General features: G+C 48.6%; 1 protein-coding gene across 1 annotated transcript; it reads left to right on the plus strand.

Annotated features, from left to right (window-relative positions):
- The first annotated feature begins 477 nt into the window (after positions 1-477).
- Positions 478-1,676, plus strand: LOC123439724. The gene is made up of 2 exons (XM_045116409.1): positions 478-1,385; positions 1,467-1,676. The coding sequence occupies exons 1-2, from the start codon at positions 530-532 to the stop codon at positions 1,523-1,525; spliced, it is 915 nt and encodes a 304-aa protein (XP_044972344.1). The 5' UTR covers positions 478-529; the 3' UTR covers positions 1,526-1,676.
- Positions 1,677-20,502: the final 18,826 nt, after the last annotated feature.

A 20,502-nucleotide genomic window follows, 5' to 3' on the forward strand; every position in this document is an offset into this window, starting at 1 on the left:
TCTCCTTCTGCTATTGGTCCGTGATAATTTAATCTTCAACTTTGACATGGTGTATGAAATTTTTTGTGTGCTTATCATTGGCCACCAGCTGGAATAGCTTGGTATTAACGCCCCCTCCTTAATCCATCTCATCCGAGACCTTTGTCTCTCAATTATCCGCTCCAGCGAGGCAAGTCCCAGCAGGGCTAATTTGAGTGCTCGTGATAGTCAAAGTTCTGCATTGGTGAGTGGCCTTCGCTCTTGGGCTCTATCGATTTTGATGTTGTGTTTGCCATCACACGGTTACGGAGACGTTCTTCCGAACTGACAACAAATATGACGTGAGATATAGAGATTTCCTTTTTCCGTTTTTGAGGGTTGCAAGATTTCCCGATAAAATCACAATCACAGATTGGCAATTGTTTCCTCTTGTGAAAAACAAAAATCCCGTCGTCAATCAGGCCGTTCCGGCCGGACGCCGCGCGGGTAGAAAAAACCCTACTCCTTCCCTCCTCACCCACGACCGCAATCCAAAGCCGCCATTGCAGCGATGCCGCCTCCCTTCGTCGCCGCCTCAGGCCCCGACGACCACGCGTTCGTCCGCTGCGCCTCCGGCTGCGACTCCTGGGCCCCCCACCACGTCCGCCTCGACGGCGACTCGTATCGCCTCTGCTCCTCGTGCGTCCTCCTCTCCAACCCCGAGGCCTACTGCTCCGCCTGCCTCCTCCTCCTCTTCCCCGGCGCCTACGCCGCCTCCTCCCGTGAAGCCCATGTCGACTTCTCGCCAGGCCCCACCGCCGCCTGCTCCAACTGCGGCGTCTTCATCGCGCACCTCTCCTGCATCGCGGACCCGTGCTCCTTCATCTGCCCGCCGTGCGCCGCCGCCCTCGACAACATGGCCTTCTCGTACGAGTACGATCTCGCGGGAGTGGGGCGCTCCGCGCGCGTACTCCTCACCGCGGCGCTGCTCTCGCACCAGTCCGCCTTGCACGACGCCGCCGCGGCACGCGAGAAGGCGGAGCGTAGCGTACAGGAGGCTGCGGCCGCCCGGAGGCAAGCGCGCGCCATGCTAGACGCCGCGGTTCGCGCCGCACAGGCGGAGGCCTACAGGGACGCCAAGGGGCAGGCCACGCCGTCCGCGCCCGCAATCGTGCATCTCAAGAAGAAGACGCCTAATACCAGCGGGCACAAGAGGAGGACCCCCAAGAGCAACGATGCGAACAGGGAGAGGGACAAGCTGCTCAAGTTCAACGACATGCACCAGCCGGCGCTGGCGTTTGCCACGGCGGCGGCCGCCGCAGCCAGCTCAGTGCCATCGCCGATGCCATCATCAAGACTGAACCAGAGTCAAGTGAAACAGGAAGCCATGCCATTGCCGATGCCGTCGTCGACATTGGACCGCGGAGGTGAATAAGCATTACATTACTGCACATGGAGACCCTATCAATTAACTGTACTGCACAGTAACTATTGTGTAATTCTTGCAGGTTCAGCAGACAGAGCGGCGAAAGATGATTACAGGGCGCTCTTCGGCACCTTGCAATAGTGGGATTGCCGGTTCCATTGCCATTGTGCTGCACCATTTGGTTCCAGCAATTTACGGATTGCAAAGTTCCAGGGTCAAACAACCCCCATCAAGTGTGAATTCCTCTCACTGTAAATTCTACGTAGTCTTGAGGATATGTTAGCCGATCGTATCTACACGACTGTGTTCATCTTATTTAGCTCCTCTGCATACTGCATACTGTATCAACTACAGTTTGCTATTAATGCATGAAAAAAAATGCTGCTCGTGGATAATAGTTGCTCTCATTAATGCAAGAGGAACCGTACGTGCTGCTAGAATAGAACCCACTCCCTCGTTAATAAATATAAATCTTTTTAAAAATTTCGTTAGAAGATTATATATATACGAATATATATAGACATACTTTATATTGTAGGTTCACTTATTTTGCTTCGTATGTAGTTACCTGGTGAAATCTCTAAAAAGATTTATATTTAGGAATGGAGAGAGTATATTTGAACTTTGAGCTGTTAGTTCCTTTTAGAAACCATCTGGCCAACCTATATGTTCTTTAGGTTTGTTTCAGGAACCTATATGCTAGAACCGTGCTGCATCAAAGCACTTTATTATTGCACTCGGGGGGTGCACATGTTCTTTCATTCATTTTTATTTGGCATGAGGTTCATTTTTATTTGGCATGAGGTTGTCAATGCACCTCTTTGTCAAGACCAGGAAGACTGGAGAAACGACATGAAGTGTCTCGGATCTTCCGTATTGCTACAATTCTAGCATATCTCACTGTGTTTAATTTTGTTGTCACTTTTGTGTCAAGATACTACCGTTTGTACTTTGAGCACTGCTAAAAAAATTGCAGCCATGTATTCTGTTCGTTCAGTGGGCTACATCAGTTGATCATGAGTGTCGTGCTATTTCGTCCGCCAGCCATCGTATGTACAGTAATTTCGGCAGTATTTTGTTCCAGATTATATACGCTGTAAAATCTGAATTTGGCTCCACATATTTGGTTCCAGAATATGGTGATCAGATTCACACCTTGGTAAGCTTTCATTATTCTGTGGTTTCCGTGGCGTTTTTATTATAACTTGATTTCCATCAAATATTCTCTCGTGTTTGCTAGGCAGAGAAATATTGCAATAATATTTGTTTATCTAGCCAAGAAAGCTTACACAGTCACATTATTCCATCTCCACACACGTTTTTTTGCAGCCTCGCATTCAGTTTTTTTCTTCTTTAGTTAGACATAAATCTAAGGGCTCTCAACCGACCTCCTTCCAGTGGCTTACACCTATGTACAAGTATAGCTAAGTGATACCAAGGTGGTTGCTGTGAGATCTTTATTAAAACAAATGCATATACGAGGGTTATAAAAACAACTGAAACCAATGCAAAAGCAAATAGAAAATGGCCTTGTTGTAATATTTTGAAAATAATAAACCGTATGTTAGAATTGTTGTATAAAAAAGCAAAACTCTTTAGACTTAAAGTTAATAAAATGTCATTTTGCTAATGAAATGTGAAGTTTAACTACATAGATTTGCTCCATTCGTTGACATATACGGTCCATGACCACACAGAAATAATGAAAAAAATTAAACTCATGGCTAACATGCATGATTGCTGAGGTAGCATGGTTGTATGGATAGCTTTATTGCAAAAAGAAAAGTATATATATTTATGGCCATATGTGTGACTTGCTCCTGTGACCTGACAAATAGAAGTAGTAGAGATGGAAATTGCTTTTGGAGCTCGGTCTTCATGGCAGCCCGGTGCATGTAGCTCCCGTTTACGCAGGGTTTGGAAAAGGGTCCGATCATTTTGGGTGTATTGTACGCAACCTTTCCTCACATTTTTATAAAAGGCTGTTTCCAAGACTTGAACCCGTGAGCTCGATCTTCATGGAGGCCTTTAAATTTGAAATCTAAAATTCATGAAAATTCATATTTTTTACATTTCAAAAAATTCTGAAAAAAATACAGAAATAAGTGAGGGCGTAACACACATGTGTGTAAATTTTCAGAAAAAAATACATTGAAATGAGGCATGTACAAAAAGAGAAATCTGCAGCTTTTTAACACAAGATACTATTCAACGTCTCAGGCCATGAATTTGTCTTTTTTGTGCAGATCGTATTTCAAGGTATTTCATCCTACAAATTTACACACATACACATAACATCCTTGTTTACTTGCATATATTTTTCTGATTTTTTTGAAACCGAAAAGTTTGAAATTTGAATTTTTCAAAAATTTCGAGCTCCATGGAGCTCGGCCTCGAAACGTCCATTCTCTAGTAGAGATCGTATGCTTAGGTATATAATATACTGATACAAAACTTGTTTTCTCTGAAGCAGTCTACCTACATAACACACAGCTTCACGTTTGGTGAAACTATTGCACCCAGACAAGATCTAGCGTGCACAGCAGCGCCGTCGGAGCATGCATTTTTTCTGCAAAATCTGCGTACATAATAATCATCGCGAATCTCTAGAGCTGTGTCCACAGTTAATGCCTCCAGCGCAGGGGCCTTTTCCACAACATGCACAAGAAATTCAAGTTGACCTCTTGCCCCTTTATATCCTGTCATATGCACACTCTTCAGATAATCATATTCACAGTGCTCAAGGTACTTTGGCTTGTCCACAGTACCCTTGGCCGCTTCACAAAGATGATTACCACAGCCAGTAAACTGCAAAATTAAAACAAGTTAGCATACATGATTAGCACGATTTGTATGATAATCCATTACACAAATTCGAAGTAAAGAATAGATAGACTAGCACCAACAGAAACAACATAGAAGGGATAAAACCAAATAGAATATGGCGAAAACAAACTTTATCTATTGGCACATAAGAATCAAGAACAGTAGTACTCACTTGCACCAACAGAAACAAGATAGAAGGGATAAAACCAAATAGAATATGGTGCCAAAAAACTGTATCTATTGAGAACAGTACTTACATGGATCTCTAACTTCTCAATAGATGGAGCTGCTCTCAGAATGGAAACTACACGGGGAAGTTTGTTTATATTTACAAGTGTTATACCCAATAACAACTGTAAGCACCTAAGCTGGGAAAACATGCATGTGCTATTCAACAGTGATTGCCTCTGCAAGACAAGAAATAAGGTGATTGATTGGCCAGATGATGTTACATAAATCTAATGGTAACTTCAGTGGCATTGTAGGAACAAACCTCTATTTCCGGTTTCAAAATTTGTAGAGTCAGATTTTGCACCCTCGGAATACCATTGAGAACTGTACGGACAGCATCATCAAAATTTTCCTTGAAGAGCCATACTTGTGCATTTTCCAACATGGAATCTCCATTTATAACAATTGGAACAATGTCTCCATGATATACAAATGTATCCAGTTTCAGAATTGGAAGTTCTATCCTGGTAATTTCACACCATACAACTGCTAGGTGCCGAAGGTTGGACAACGGACGATCCAACTTCAGCTCGCCCTTCACAGAGCACCTGACCAGGCTTAACCATTTAAGATAACAGCAATTGGACAACATAACTTCAAGATCCATTCTAGTGATATCCATGAATTGTAGGTCAAGCTTTCTTAAGCTTGGGAAACCACTGAATTCCGAAGGTGGTCTCAAAGATACAAAGCTAAGTTGAATGCACTCTAGACGTCATACGCTTTCACTATCCAAGAGGTGAAATGGAAATTTGTAATGACCAGGATCCCCAAGCAGTCGGTTAGCTGGATATAAGTAGAAAGCTATCTTCCTTATCTGCGCTGATACCGCAAAATTAACCCAATCATTCAGATGATCAACGAACATGCTGTCAAACTGAAACTTTATATTGAATTCTTCAACCAACTTGCCATGGCAATTTCTCACTACCGCGTTAACATTATTGATGAATTCCTGCATGCGTTGGCAGTATTCTTTTCTTTCAAAAATACGATGGGGATACCTAGCAGGAATAGTGAAACATAATTTGTACCAACAAGTAGCACAGATATGTCTCCAACTACTTGACAAAACACTAGCCCTTGAGACCTCTTTAGGAGGCAACTTTGATACAATTGTGCAGAGCACATCCTGTGGGATCAACATAATATATCCCTTAGTATTAGAAATTCCATCAATACTCAACATTCACAAAGAAAATAAATTTGACATACCTGTGGAAGGTCTTCCAATTTAAATTTTGATATTCCATTCGTGATTGGTTTCCCGTGGATATGGTTTGAGGATGTTCTTTTGCAAACTGTATGCCTCGTCATTTTTAAACTGAAATTAACTAGGCAGAGTTCTTCAGATATGATGGTATTAACAAGTGGATAGTAGCGATACTTGTGACTCAGAGGTGACAAGCATGTAATGAAAATATACTCCCCATGATTTCGAAATAGAGGATTTTTTACTTTGTATAACATCTAGTATGCATCTTTGACAATTAATTCTTAGAACATATGCAAGTTGTATATTATAGTAAAAAATTAATGTAAGTTGTACAACATAGATGACTACATATCAAATGATGCAGAGGCAAGGGGCATAGCCTGCTTGTAAGGAAAAAAAATATACAATAATATAGAAACCCAAATGCTTAAAAGTGTCCACATACGGCTAGTTGGGTGAAGTGAGGGCACCTTTTGGTCGGGAGCATATGTGTGGTCCCACGTGGGAACAAGGACAATGGGATGCATCACATCATAGAGAGAAAATTCGGTTCCAGGATTATAGACACTTGCATTTAAATTACGTTTTTTAAATTTTTTAAAGACGTTATAACTCTTAAGACAAATGAGTTTGAATGCCTAATGTAGAATTTATAAAAATGCATCTACTTCCAAACAGAGGGAGTAGTATATATGGTTGACGTTATACTGTTGTGTGTAACTTCCTTGTATTATGTGGTATCACAGGGTAATTAAAAAATTATGTTTACTCTTTGTACATACTCCCTCTGTACGCATATGTACTCCGTAGATGCTTTGGAGTATATGACAAACTTGGTCCTTGTTTACTGTGGAGTGACAAGTCGGTATGATATGGTAGGAAAGAAGGATTAAAAGGAATTGAGAGAGAGAGAGAGAGGCGGAAGAGGGCACCAAACCTGTAGAGATCAGCGACGGCGTCACCAGGGTCGAGGAAGCCGTGACGGCGCTCTCCTGCTCCGGAGGTCTGTCTCCAGGTTTTTTTTCTTTTTTTGGCGATCAGGAGGTCTATCCAGTTAATGTAGGGGTTTCAGCGGGAAGGTCGAGAGGATCCGTCTAGGAAGCGGAATTCGACCTGGACGCGGGTGGTTCCTGTCAGAGGAACGTTTTTCTTTCTTTTTTGATTGATTGAAAAAAGGCTATCGATGAACGTTCAAGCAACAAAGGGCCGGGCCGAGTTCGGAAGGGGTCGTGAGAGAGGGAAACGGAAATCGAGCAACAAAGGGCCGAGCCGAGTTCGGAAGGGGTTTAGGATTTTTTTCTTGGACACCAACTAGTTACCGAGCGCCTTCTTCGACAACATCTCAACGAGCACTCCCATGCGTTGTTACTTAGCATGTTTTTAGCCGTTGTCACATATCGCGTTTGAACGCTCTCTTTGAATTTTATTTTATTTTATTTTCGCACGCATTTTTGACTTTTTAGATTGGTTTTTTCAGTTTTTTTGTTGTTCCGGTTTTTCACCGGTCTTTTTTAGTTTTTTGATTATTTTTTAAAAAGAATTTTGCTTGAAAAAATGCGTTTTCTGTTTTCTTTTTCGCGAGAGACACGATTTTGCTTTCGTGGACATGATTCTCCACCTCGCGTGAGCGAGAGCCAGCCCACCCCTCCACCCGCGCCGCGGGCCACTCCGGCCGCGGCGGCCACCGCCCCTCCATTCATGGCGAGCTCCGGTAGATCCACTAGTCCCTCGCGGAGGTCGCCTCCTGTTGACCGGCGCGGCTGCTTGCCCCGCAGACCGACCAGAGGCGCGCGGTCACCATCCCCCCCTCGTCCTGTGTCAGATCCAGACCCGGCGCCGCGAATCCTGCGGCACGGCGGGTGCTCAGCATCCCCTGCCGGACCGTCGGTGGAGCTGGCGCCATTACTGCAGCTGCGGGATCTGCGGCATTTGATTTCACCGTCGGGCTCGGAGGAGACTGCGCGCGTCTCGCCGTCGACCGCCGAGGGGACAGTGACAGCACCCCAGCCTGTGCCACGCATCAAATCGATCGTCGTCGCGCCTTCCCCGGGCTGTAGGCTTTCCTCTTCGGGGACGGACCCGGGCTGGACCGAGGTCAGCACGCGGAAGGGCGGCCGTCCACCGTTCGACCCCTCGGTCCCTCGGGAGCGTCGGGCGCTGCAGCGGCCCGCCCGCCTACAGGCTTTGAATGCCGGTACGCCACCTCCCTTATATCCCTTCCGCGGTCGTTGCTTCCGATGCCTGAGCAAGCGCCATCGTCTTCTCGACTGCCGGGATCCAATACACTGCATCACCTGTAGGAGGGCCGGCCACATAGCAAAGCGCTGCCCTCAGAACCACCTTGTCCGAGGTCGAGGAGGCCCTGTGAGAGATAGGCTAGGTCCGGCCCCCCCGGCTCAACCTCTGCATCACCGCATACGCTTCCCACCACCGGCGACCTCCACTATGTCGCAGCTCTCCCCGGCCATGCTTCGCCACCTTGACCACGCGCGCCGGCCCAGGGCCACCCGCTCCGTCACCATCCCCTCCCCGGCCATTGACCAGGCGGTCTTCTTCCTCCATAGCCACGCCGTCACACTCACGGCGGCAGACGGGGTCAACGCCACCTCACCCATGGCAGTGGGCAGAGCACTCGAGGGGCTCCTTTCGGTGCCAGTGCATTCTCTTCGTGTCACAACACACCATCCAGAGCATTTCTTGGTCCTCTTCACACAGCCTGCACACCAAGTCAACGCGGTACGCCGCGGCTCCATCCGTGTCGAGGGTGCCTCCTTCAACATCGCATCCTGGCATGAGCATGACCACGCCGTCTTCAACTCCCTGCTCTAGCATGTCCGTGTCGTCGCGGAGATGATGCCAATGCAGTTTTGGTCAGTTGAGGGGGCGGAGGAGATTCTGGGGAAGAGAGTTCGAGTGGATCGGCTCGACAGCCGGACCCTCGAACGCGGCCACACCAAAACTTTTGCCTGCTGGGTGTGGACGAGCGACATCGCAAACATCCCTACCTCGCATACCATGGCGGTGCGGGTAGGGTGGAAGAGATGGAGGGATTCTCCCCTCCCGACAGACGCATCGCGCCACCGCCAGCCACGGCGGACTACACCATGCTAATCCATGTCGATAGGATCGAAGATTGGACGCCGCCATCTCCACGCTCATCTCACTCGGGCCAGAGCGGCCTCCCTTCGTCAGGCAGCGACGATGACTCCACCCCTTTCCCAGTGGTGGCTCCAACAACCTGGAAGATGGGGGTTGAGGATGGGCATGCGTCAGGGCGCAGCCAGCGCCCGGTTCGTGCGCCGGTGGCAGACTTGGGTTGCCGTGGCAGGCCATCGGGTGGCCGCACGAGGGATCAGGACGGCGAAGGGGGCTCGGGGGGAGGTGGCCACGGGTCCTGGAGAGATGTCCTCCTTCACCGTGGACGCTCCCAGGCCCCTCCCAGGGCTGCCCCTGCACCGCGCCACCGTAGCCGCTCCCGCAGTCCCTTCGCAGGCCCAAGGACGTGACTGGGAGACGACAGGGGGCGGGGAGAGACCGCTCGAGGGCATGGCTGCAGCCCCAACAGCAGCGGCCGCGTCCCCCTCCTCCGCCTCCCTTTGTCGGGAGGGACGCCCACGAGACCCTTGGCAGCAGGGGGGTGACTGACCCCGACCTGAGGCGCACAGGAAAAGACCATGTCGAAGACTTTTTCAAGTCGGCATTGAAACCATCCATCACCTCCGCTGCCGTCGACAGCATGGCGGCCGACGTCCACGCGGCTGCAGAGGCGGCGATTAGCTCGCCGCTGGAGTTTGACGCGGCACTGCTGCTCAACGACCCTAAAGAGGCGGTGCAGCTGGACGCTTTCAGCCCCACGCTGTCCGCCGCTGCGTCGGACATGGGCCAGTACAACAGGACGACCCCAACGTCGGCCTGTACGATGCAGCTACAGCTGGGAGCAGTCACAGGAAGAGTCAGCAAGCTGCAGCTAGGTGCATCCGCCACCGACCGGCAGGAGACGCAAGGCCTGTTCCGCGCCAGCAAACAGCCTCTCATCGCGGCTGCCCCTGCACCGGCACCTACTAGACGCCCAGCTGCACCACCCAAGACTAGAGCTTCCTCGACCCCGACTAGACACAGTGTCAGGCAGGCGGCAAGCGGCTCGACGGTGCCAGTAGCACAGCGCGCCTCACCGCGTCTCGTGAAGGAGCTGGGATTGCTGGGCCCCCGTGACAAGATGACTGATGAGGTGGCGAGAGCACTCCTGCAGCGTTTCGATGAACCACTGTCCGACAGTGATCTAGCGGTGATTGCCAAGCTGACTCGCCTCGACAGCGACACACTTCGGGTCATGGCTAGCATGATTGGCCCCAAAGGAGCTGTCGAGGAGGCCATGGTCTGATCATGTTAATCAACCTTTCGATTCCACTCCGGAGGCAACCGAGTCTAGCTCGGTTTAAGTTTAAGTTAGGATTGTGTAAGGTTCTTTCGGGCAGAGGGATGACAACTATTAGCCGACGCGTCTTGGGGCCTGTTGGTGGGCGCCGGATCTCCAGTAGTAAGATGGCAGTGTGTGTCATGGGCCTGAGGCCGTTTAGTTTTCTGACTTCGGAGTTAAACAAGTGTTCCAAATGAGTGTCAACTTCCCACCTATTCTGTGCTGGAATGTCCGCGGTTTAAATAGCCCGACTAAGAGGGCAGCTGTTGGGGAGATGGCAAACGCACACCGGGCTGCCATTCTTTGTCTCCAAGAGACCAAAATCTCAGCATGGTCGCCAGATCTAGTTAGAGAAATTGGGGGAGCGAACCTCACCGGATGCATAGCGCTACCGGCAATCGGCACTTGTGGGGGGGCAGCTATCCTATGGGATAAAGACCTCGCCACCGTCACCTCCCACGCAATAGGAATCTTTGCCATCACGGCTAGGGTCACCCTAGCAGGGCAGAACCATAGTTTTTGGCTATCTTCTGTCTACGGCCCGGCGGATGATGCTAGAAAGGAAGATTTCCTACGGGAAATTACCTCCTCTGCACCGCCGATGTCTGAACCATGGCTCATCAACGGGGATTTTAATCTCATCTACGAAGCACGAGACAAGAACAATCTAATCCTCAACCGCAGGCTGATGGGTAGGTTTAGATCGGCAATCGACTCGGCGGGACTGAAAGAGATAAGATGCACAAATCGCAGATACACTTGGAGTAATGAGCGCCGGGATCCCACCCTAGTTAGTATTGACAAGTTCTTCTGCAACATCCCTTGGGAAAGCTGCTTCCCCTTGATATCCCTGCATGCCGCATCAACGGCAACGTCGGATCACTATCCGCTAGTTCTTCTGGACACCACAGCTGCCCCTCGCCCGGCCAGTTTCAAATTTGAAAATTTCTGGCCGAGTTTCCCACGCTTCCACGTCACGGTACAGAGAGCATGGAATAGACCAGTACAATCCACTTGTGCTTTTCATAGACTTAGTATAAAGCTGTTAAGGACGGCACGCGATTTGAAGACATGGAGTAAGGGTTTTTTCAGCCAGGCAAAACTGCAATTTCATCTGGCTGCGGAAGTAGTGCTCCGCCTAGATGTAGTGCAGGAGAATCGTACACTCTCAAATGCAGAATTCCGCCTGCGCAAACTACTCAAGCTACGGCTACTAGGGCTGGCGGCACTAGAACGAGCGCGTCGACGACAGGCATCACGCCTTATTTGGATCAGACTCGGAGATGCGGGGACGAAGTTTTTTCGTGCCAAGGCATCAGCCCGAAAACGAAAAAATTCCATCCATTGCCTGCAAGTAGGAACTAGAGTAGCATCCTCACACGAGCAAAAGGAAGAAGCCATCTTTAGCCACTTCGAGCAGAATTGGGGTACTAGGGCGGATAGACCACTATCGATTGACTGGACGAGTCTCGAGCTTCCATCAGTACAAAATTGGGGACTAGATAACCCTTTCTGTGAGGAGGAGGTCAGGGAAGCGATAAAGGAAACACCGGCAAAAAAAAGCACCAGGACCAGACGGCTTCACAGGGACCTTCCTCAAGTCTTGCTGCTCAATAATAAAAGAGGACATCATGAGTGTTTTCAGCAGTTTCTACAACTTATCAAGGGGAGATTTTGGCACGCTCAACACAGCTAGGGTAATCCTTCTTCCAAAAATAGAGGGCACCACAAGGGTAGAGGATTTCCGACCGATCAGCCTAATCCACTCAGTAGCGAAACTGATCACCAAGGTTCTTTCCAGACGTCTAGCCATGCAGATTAACACCATCATCTCCCCGGCTCAATCATCTTTCTTGCGCTCCAAGTCTACTCAAGACAGCTTCCTCTATGTGCAAAATGTAGTAAGATCGCTACACAAGAAGAAAGTACCGGCTCTGCTACTTAAATTAGATATAGCGAGGGCTTTCGACAATGTCTCATGGGAATATTTGTTAGAAGTGCTGCAACAACTAGGGTTCCCAGCATGATGGCGCGAATGGATGGCACTCCTTTTTAGCGCGGCATCGTCCTCGATCATGCTGAATGGCTCCATCGGCCGCTCTTTCGGCCATCAAAGAGGACTCGGACAAGGGGACTCCCTTTCACCGCTACTTTTCATCATCGCAATAGATACACTCCACCGCCTGCTCGAGAAAGCAACGGAAATGCGCCTACTAGCCCCATTGCCTGGAAGGAACATCCCCCTCCGGATCAGCCTCTATGCCGACGACGCCGTAATTTTTGCTAACCCAAGCAAAGCAGAGATCGACACCTTGATGATGATTCTCTGAGATTTCGGACACGCCTCGGGCCTTCCCATCAACCCGGCGAAGTCAACCGCGTCGGCCATCCGCTGCGACGGAATTAACCTACAAGAGATCCTGGTTAACTTGGGGGGGGGGAACTAAGGGTTTCCCGTTAAAATATTTAGGTTTGCCGATCACCCTAGCAAGACTTCGTCCAGTCCACATACAATTCATTCTAGACAGAATTAGGGCTAGGCTAGCAGGATGGAAGGGTAGACTCCTAAACATCGTCGGCAGACGCGTCCTCGTCCGCAGCGTCCTAACCTGTCACGCCCAAGATGCGACCCTATCCTCAATTTGGCACGAAGGCCTCGTCAGGGATAGAAGCGCATCTCGTCATGTCGCAAGAATGGATATCGTTACAAGTACATGTACTGAAAAGATGAGATATATAAAGAGTTGGCTTACACTCGCCACAAGCTACATCAGAGTCACATCAGTACATTACATATTCATCAAGAGTAAGAGCAGGGTCCGACTACAGACAAAAACAAACGACAAAAGAAGAACGACGTCCATCCTTGCTATCCCAGGCTGCCGGCCTGGAACCCATCCTAGATCGATGAGGAAGAAGAAGAAGGAGCAACTCCAAATGAACAATCAACGCGCTCGCGTCAAGTAACCTTTACGTGTACCTGTAACTGGTGTTGTAGTAATCTGTGAGCCACAGGGGACTCAGCAATCTCATTTCCAAAGGTATCAAGACTAGCAAAGCTTAATGGGTGAGGTATGGTTAAGTGGTGAGGTTGCAGCAGCGGCTAAGCATATATTTGGTGGCTAACTTACGAGTACAAGAAGTAAGAGGGGGAAGATCTACGCATAACGGACGTGAACTACTGATGATCAAATGAATGATCCTGAACACCTACCTACGTTAGACATAACCCCACCGTGTCCTCGATCGGAGAAGGAACTCACGAAAGAGACAGTCACGGTTACGCACACAGTTGGCATATTTTAATTAAATTAACTTCAAGTTATCTAGAACCAGTGTTAAACAAAGCTTCCACGTTGCCACATAACCGCGGGCATGGCTTTCCGAAAAGATTTAACCCTGCAGGCCGCATAGAAATCCTCAATCACGAAGCTCGCGATCTCGTCGGATTCCCTAGTGCAAAACCTCAACTCTCAGATTACCCAAAGCATCACCGGAATCCCGATGCACAAGATATCTCGCCAAAGGTAAAACTAATCCAGCAAGGCCACCCGGTGTGTCGACGAACCCGGTAGGAGCCGTGTATCTCGTTCTCAGGACACACCGTCTATGCAAAGTGGACGGGAACCAAACCTCGAGTTGCCCCGTGGTGGCACCGCCGACTGCTAGGTGGGTGGACCAACACTCATGAGGAGCACTGGCCCGGGGGTTGATTAAATTAGTCCGCGGGTGCCGGCGGGTCCCTATGCATTATTATTAGGTTATTAGGCAAATGTAGTACCAAAGTTGGGCCTTGCCAGACTAGCTTTAATCTAAAACGAATTATCAAGGGGGTCCCCATAACAACCCCGATCGTGTTAGGAGCGCTCAAATATGGAACATAACACCGGTAGCCGGAAACTAAGGGGGCAAAGGTGGAACAAAACACCAGGCTAGAAAGGCCGAGCCTTCCACCTTTTACCAAGTATATAGGTACATTAAGTTAAATAGCATTAATATGGTGATATAACAAGGAACCCATGCTTTCGCATGGAAGTATCTGCACCTGCAACTAGCAACGCTATCAACAGGGTTAAGCAAGCAGTAACATAGCCAATCAGTGGTTTGCTTGGTCAAACAGGTTGAAGGTTTCATGGCATTGTTGAGAGGCTGATATTTAACATGTGGTAGGCAACGAGACATAATCGATAGCATCGAAATAACTAGCATGGCAATGATAGTAATGGTATCTAGGGAAATGGTCATCTTGCCTGAGATCCCGCTTGGAAGAAGAATGACTCCGTGAAGCAGACGAACCGACATAGTCGAACGGGTCCTCACAATCCGGCACGCTGCGGAACTCTATCGAGACGAAGCAAACCGGAAACACAAATCAACACACGGAATTCACCACATGATGCACAACACAAATGATGCATGAGCAGCTGAATACATGCAAGTCACGGTATGACAATTCACACAATCAATCACTACACATTAAGTGAAGTTCAATATGCAACAAGTTGCATATTGACGAAACTTCACGTTTATTTATTTAGTTCTATCCCGATTAGATACAAGGCAATATTAAATGTGGTTAAACATGGCAAGAGGTGAAGCGCAAATTAAACTACCTATCTAGACATTTTAAATGAGGTCGGAAATGACATATAGCATCTCCGAGACGACCTCACATGTTAAATTATAAATCTGGCCAGATCTGAACTAACACCTCTAATTAGTTGTTAAACAGCAAAACAAATAGGTTCGCGTGATTCTACGCATCATTTCAAGCAATCTACACATAAAGCACATCTCCAACGGAGCTACGGATCAAAAGTTACAAGCACCGCAAGATATGATGGCATGAATGCAATATGTGTGCAACGACGGTCACGAGAACTTCAACACATGCAACCAGCAAAAGAAAATGAAACTACACGAGATTCTAAGTAAGTTTCCTGTAGGACACGATCAAAACGGAGCTACGGTTCAAAAGATACGAGCAAAACAAGAAATCACTACAATCTGCCAAAATCAACCACATAGCATTTTCTACGCCTCACAACTACGGGCTACACGACTCCGATAAACTCAAGAAAGGCATGACACAAAAGAGGGCAAGAAGCACTACTAACAACAACTAGCATGGCATCATGGATCAGTAGGGAAAGAAGACACAAAATGGCATCTCACACACTATTTCAGACTTAGTGAAAATTACACCTCATGAAAGTGCAGTTTTCGATCTGAAGCTATATTGACAGCAGCAAAACCTATAGCTACAGGACTCCAAATGGCATGAAAATTCACAGCATGATAGAGAAACACAAGGGCTAGAACTTACTCCATTGGACCAACCTCAAAAGAGCTACAGATCTAAAGATAGAAGCAAAACAAAACAGCAACAAAATAATAACAGATCCCGGACTTAGAAATATTTCAGCTCCTCAAAATCAGCACTATTTCTAGCAACTTGAGAGCAATCAAACTACACCTAAACATGCATTTCTATTGCAACCAAAAATACGAGGGGCTAGACTAAACACCCAAGAACAACTCCCTAGTTGACAACTCCGTCAAACGAAGAACAGATTAAATCCTATGAATTAAACAAAAGGGCAACACAGCAAAATATCTCTCGCGAACTAACTTCCTCAAAAGCTAAAACTAATTTCACAGAAAAATCCCATGGATTTTTCTACCCCGAAAACATATATAATTATGTGGGGTTGCACAACAAAATAAAGCCACACATTAATGCGGGAAAATAACCTATATACGGGAAAATAATTTAGCGGCAATCCCTACACGCAAAAATACGAGTTACCGCTCTAATATACACGGAAAAGTAGTTCCTAAAACGTAGGCATTTAATCTAAGGCATACGGGCTATCCGGACACGCACGAAAATTAAACACGGGCAATATACTATTGGGACAGCACGTAAATCTAGGCATACGACACGTCAAACAACGTCAAATAAATATGCAAGTAGTGAAATTGTGTTCTACTCGCAAAACTACCCCAAAACCATATAAAACACTCCTCGTTCCGACTTACGGATAAAAAGTTACGGGCATTTAAATATCTAGCATATCCCCAAAAATATTAAATCGCAGACTAATTAGATAAACCGAATCGGGCCGAATCTACACGGGGCATTGGGCGCAAGATAAAAGAACACGCCACAGGCGCTAGATAGGCAGCAGGGAGGGGCTCACCTTGGGGAGGGCTCTTGGGCCGGCTGGTGGAGGGGAGGAGCTGGGCCTCGGCGCTGGCACGCGTACCTGGTGTTAGAGCATATATCTCCATATGTGGTTTTGGTAATTGATGACAATTCCTATGGACTAATGGTTGCCTTAAGTTATATTTATAGGATTTGTCCATAGGCACTTCTTGAAGTCCATCTGTTGGGTTCAAGGAGTTTATATGATGACCAAGGTGGTATTCAAGGTATTATCCAAAGAATGGTCATAGAGACACAAGGTTGATTAAGATCTCAGACAAAGAGTAAATCAAGATGATCAACACACAAAGCATACAAGATGTACTGAGAGGGATCAAGTGATCCCATGGTATGGTAAGCATTGTCCATTACGTATTTGTGTACTAACCCATGGTCTTCGTGAGAGTTCTATGTGGGGGTTAGATGTGTTTCCATGGGCTTGAGTATTATCCAAAGAATGGTCATAGAGACACAAGGTTGATCAAGATCTCAGACAAAGAGTAAATCAAGATGATCAACACACAAAGCGTACAAAATGTACCGAGAGGGATCAAGTGATCCCATGGTATGGTAAGCATTGTCCATTACGTGTCTGTGTACTAACCCATGGTCTTCGTGAGAGTTCTATGTGGGGGTTAGGTGTGTTTCCATGGGCTTGTGTCAAAGAGAAGATCTCATACAACCCATGAAGTATGACGTCAAGTTGTGATTTTCATCAAGATTGCGATGTGCAAGTTCAAGTGGATCAGCATGAAGATATCATGCTTGAAGCTTGCCGTCCATTGTGGTGGCAATGGACTTGTGAAGATATGTTGAAGAGTGGCTCACCCATAGTGAGTATGGGGGAGCAATCAACTAGTCTTCATCAAGCCAACGCAATCAAGAAAGGTGGTCCATCTTGAGGAAGTCAAGATCATCATCATCTAGCTCAAGAGGACGAGGTGCAAGGTATAGGTTTGCCCTTGATAGGTTTTCTGGTTAGGATAGATTGTTGTACTATCAAGGGGGGCTCTCAAGTGAGTAGCTTGATCGTATCGTCCGTTGAGAGCTCAAACCATTTGCATCCTTGCATCATACTTCTTGGTTCTTGTTTGGTGTTTCTCTTTGTGAGTTTTAGAGCTTATGGTCATCTTCGTGACAAGCTCGAGTTCATCGAAAACGGAGTCCATATGCATCTACTATGATGTTTTCGATGTTGGAGTTTTTGCCGGTTCTTCATTCATAGAGGACTCACATCTCTATATCATTGGCATTTTCATATCTGCATGGTCTTAAGATTTCCAACAATGATGCAGTTTGGATAGCTCTTGTCGTCCTGAATCCAACAAGCTTGGGTTTGCTCGATTCGGAGCTCGTATGCGAAAGTTATGGTTGTTTCAGTGGCGAGCGGTAGTACCGCTGGACCTAGCGGTAGTACCGCTAGAGTTGGCGGTAGTACCGCTCGCCCTAGCGGTAGTACCGCTGGCTGGCGGTAGTACCGTCCCTGGTCAGCGGTAGTACCGCTCCAGGAGCTTAGTACCGCCTGCCTAGCGGTTGTTCGTGGACGGACCTTTTTGCGAAGACTTTCTTCACGGTGGTAGTGCCTTTCCACTACCAGGGGCCCAGCGCTAGTACCGCTGGGGCCAGCGCTAGTACCGCTGGAGTACCAGCAGTAGTACCGCTAGCTGGTGGTAGTACCACCCTGGTCAGCGGTAGTACCGCTGGAGTGCCAGCGGTAGTACCGCTGCGGCCAGCGGTAGTACCGCTCGAGCTCAGGTAGAGAGTGGGGGTAACGGTCTGATTCCTTCCCCCACTATATAAAGGGGGTCTTCTTCCCCCTTGGCTTTATCCATCCGTTGAGCTCTTGTTCTACCTCCATTGTTGACATTCTTAGAGCTTGCTTACTCTCAATCCCTCCAATGATTCTTGCTTGTTCTTGAGGGAAAAGAGAGAGGAGATCTAGATCCACATCTCCACCAATCACTTTCTCCTCTATGTGAGGGGAACCCCTTGGATCTTGATCTTGGAGTTCTTTGTGAGCTCCTTGTTCTTCCTCTCATATTTCTCCATAGCTTTCGTTGTTGTGGAGGGATTTGAGTGTGAGGGACTTGACCACTTCGTGTGTTCTTGCCATTGCATTAGTTGCATCGATTTGAGTTCTCCACGGTGATACATGGAAGTGAAGTTTGAGAAGCTTATTACCTTTGGTACTTAGTACCCTAGATATTGTTCTTCGCGGATGCTTTGGCGTCCTAGAAGCTTGGTGGTGTCTCGGAGCTCAATCATTGTGGTGTGAAGCTCCGGGCAAGCGTTGGGGTCTCCAATTAGGTTGTGGAGATTGCCCCGAGCAATTTGTACGGGTACCGGTAACCGCCCCCAAGGGTTGCCACGTGTACGGGTTCGGTGACCGCCCCCAAGGTTTGCCATTTGTACGGGTTCGGTGACCGCCCTCAAGGGTCCCTTAGTGGAATCACGGCATCTTGCATTGTGCGAGGGCGTGAGGAGATTACGGTGGCCTTAGTGGCATCTTGGGGAGCATTGTGCCTCCACACCGCTCTAACGGAGATTAGCATCCGCAAGGGTGTGAACTTCGGGATACATCATCGTCTCCCCGTGCCTCGGTTATCTCTTACCCGAACCCTTTACTTATGCACTTTACTTGTGATATACATATTGTTTATTGTAATATATCTTGCTATCACTTAGTTGTTTATCTTGCTTAGCATAAGTTGTTGGTGCACATAGGTGAGCCTAGTTGTTTGTAGGTTTTGTGCTTGACATATTAAACGTTAGTTTTATTCCGCATTTGTTCAAGCCTAAACCTTAATTATTTTAAAGCGCCTATTCAACCCCCCTCTAGGCGACATCCACGTCCTTTCAGCTGGGCCGGCTGCTGGCACCCTGGGCCGCAGCGGTCAACGCGGTGGGGGTTCACGAGCGAGCCCCCTGCTCGTCGTGCTCCTCCCAACCGGGAGCTACTGGCGGCGGTTGCAGGCGGTACTCCGGCGAAGGGGCACCGGCGGCGAGGGGAGGACCCGGCAAGGTCCAGGCGACGCGGGCGGATCCGGCCCCGGGAAGCGGTTCTCGCAGCGGACGAAGCTTGGGGCGGCGCATCCATGACGGCGGAGCAGGTCGGGGCAGGGAGGAGCGAACGGCGTGAGGGGCTACGGTGGCTCTGGCGCACGGGGAGGCGGCGGCCGGCGGCAGAGGGAGCTGCTCGGGCACCTTGGCGAGGGGCTGGGAACGTGCCGGTGGTGCCCCGGCGAGAGGAGGCGGGTGCCATGGGAGGCGCTGCTCGTGCGAGGGGAACGAGAGCACGGGAGGCTACAGTGGGCGGCGCAGCTCGGGCCCAGGCGGGCCAGCCGTGGGCTCGTGGGCCCGGCGGTGCGAGGAGGAGGTGGGAGGAGGCTGTGGGAGGATTAGGGTTAGGGGTAGGTGGGGCGCGGAAAACGAGGCAGAGGGGCGTTGGCAGCCTAAATTTTAGGAGGGGGTCTATATATAGAGAAAAGGGGGGCTAGATTAGCCGGAATTTCGATCCGGATCCAACCGTGCGGTCGGATTCGGACGATTCCGCACGCGGGAATAGGTACGTGGTCGTGTAGGGTGGTTTACCGGAGACGAGAGGGAGAACGGGCGGCGCGGCAACGAATTTTTAAAACTCCGACAGATGTCCGACGGTAGACCGAATACGGTGCCGCTACGGTCGACCGTTCAGGTACCAGACAGACTCCGGTCGCGTTGAAATTCGACAGGAGGCCTGGCTATATATAAATAATACCGCACGACAAATCTCAACCCAATCAGAGAAATTTTTACGCACACTTTTAAAACAGGGTTTCGAACGATGTCGCGGGCGCGTGCGTGTGCGGTCGGACTCAGAACGGACAACGACGAGAACCGACAACTAATAACGGATGCAACTTTTGAAAACGGGCGGCAACGGAGATGCCGATACAATTCAGATGATGCGAATGATGCGATGATGATGCGAAAAATAAAAATAGACACACGACGAAAACGGAAAGAGAGGGGAATCTTCTGGAACGTCGGTCTCGGGCTGTCACAACTCTCCTACACTACAAGAGGATCTCGCCCCGAGATCCAAGAATGAAAGGGGGAGAGGATGAGAAAACAAGAGGTAAAAATTTAGTCGCTTCTTTGACAAATGAGTGAAATCAACGATCCTTGAAAGTTGCAAAGAGATGAGGAATGATATGAGAAAGAGGCAAGAATTCACGGAA

The sequence above is a fragment of the Hordeum vulgare genome, chromosome 3H (genome assembly GCF_904849725.1).
Source record: "Hordeum vulgare subsp. vulgare chromosome 3H, MorexV3_pseudomolecules_assembly, whole genome shotgun sequence".
Lineage (NCBI taxonomy): Eukaryota > Viridiplantae > Streptophyta > Magnoliopsida > Poales > Poaceae > Hordeum > Hordeum vulgare.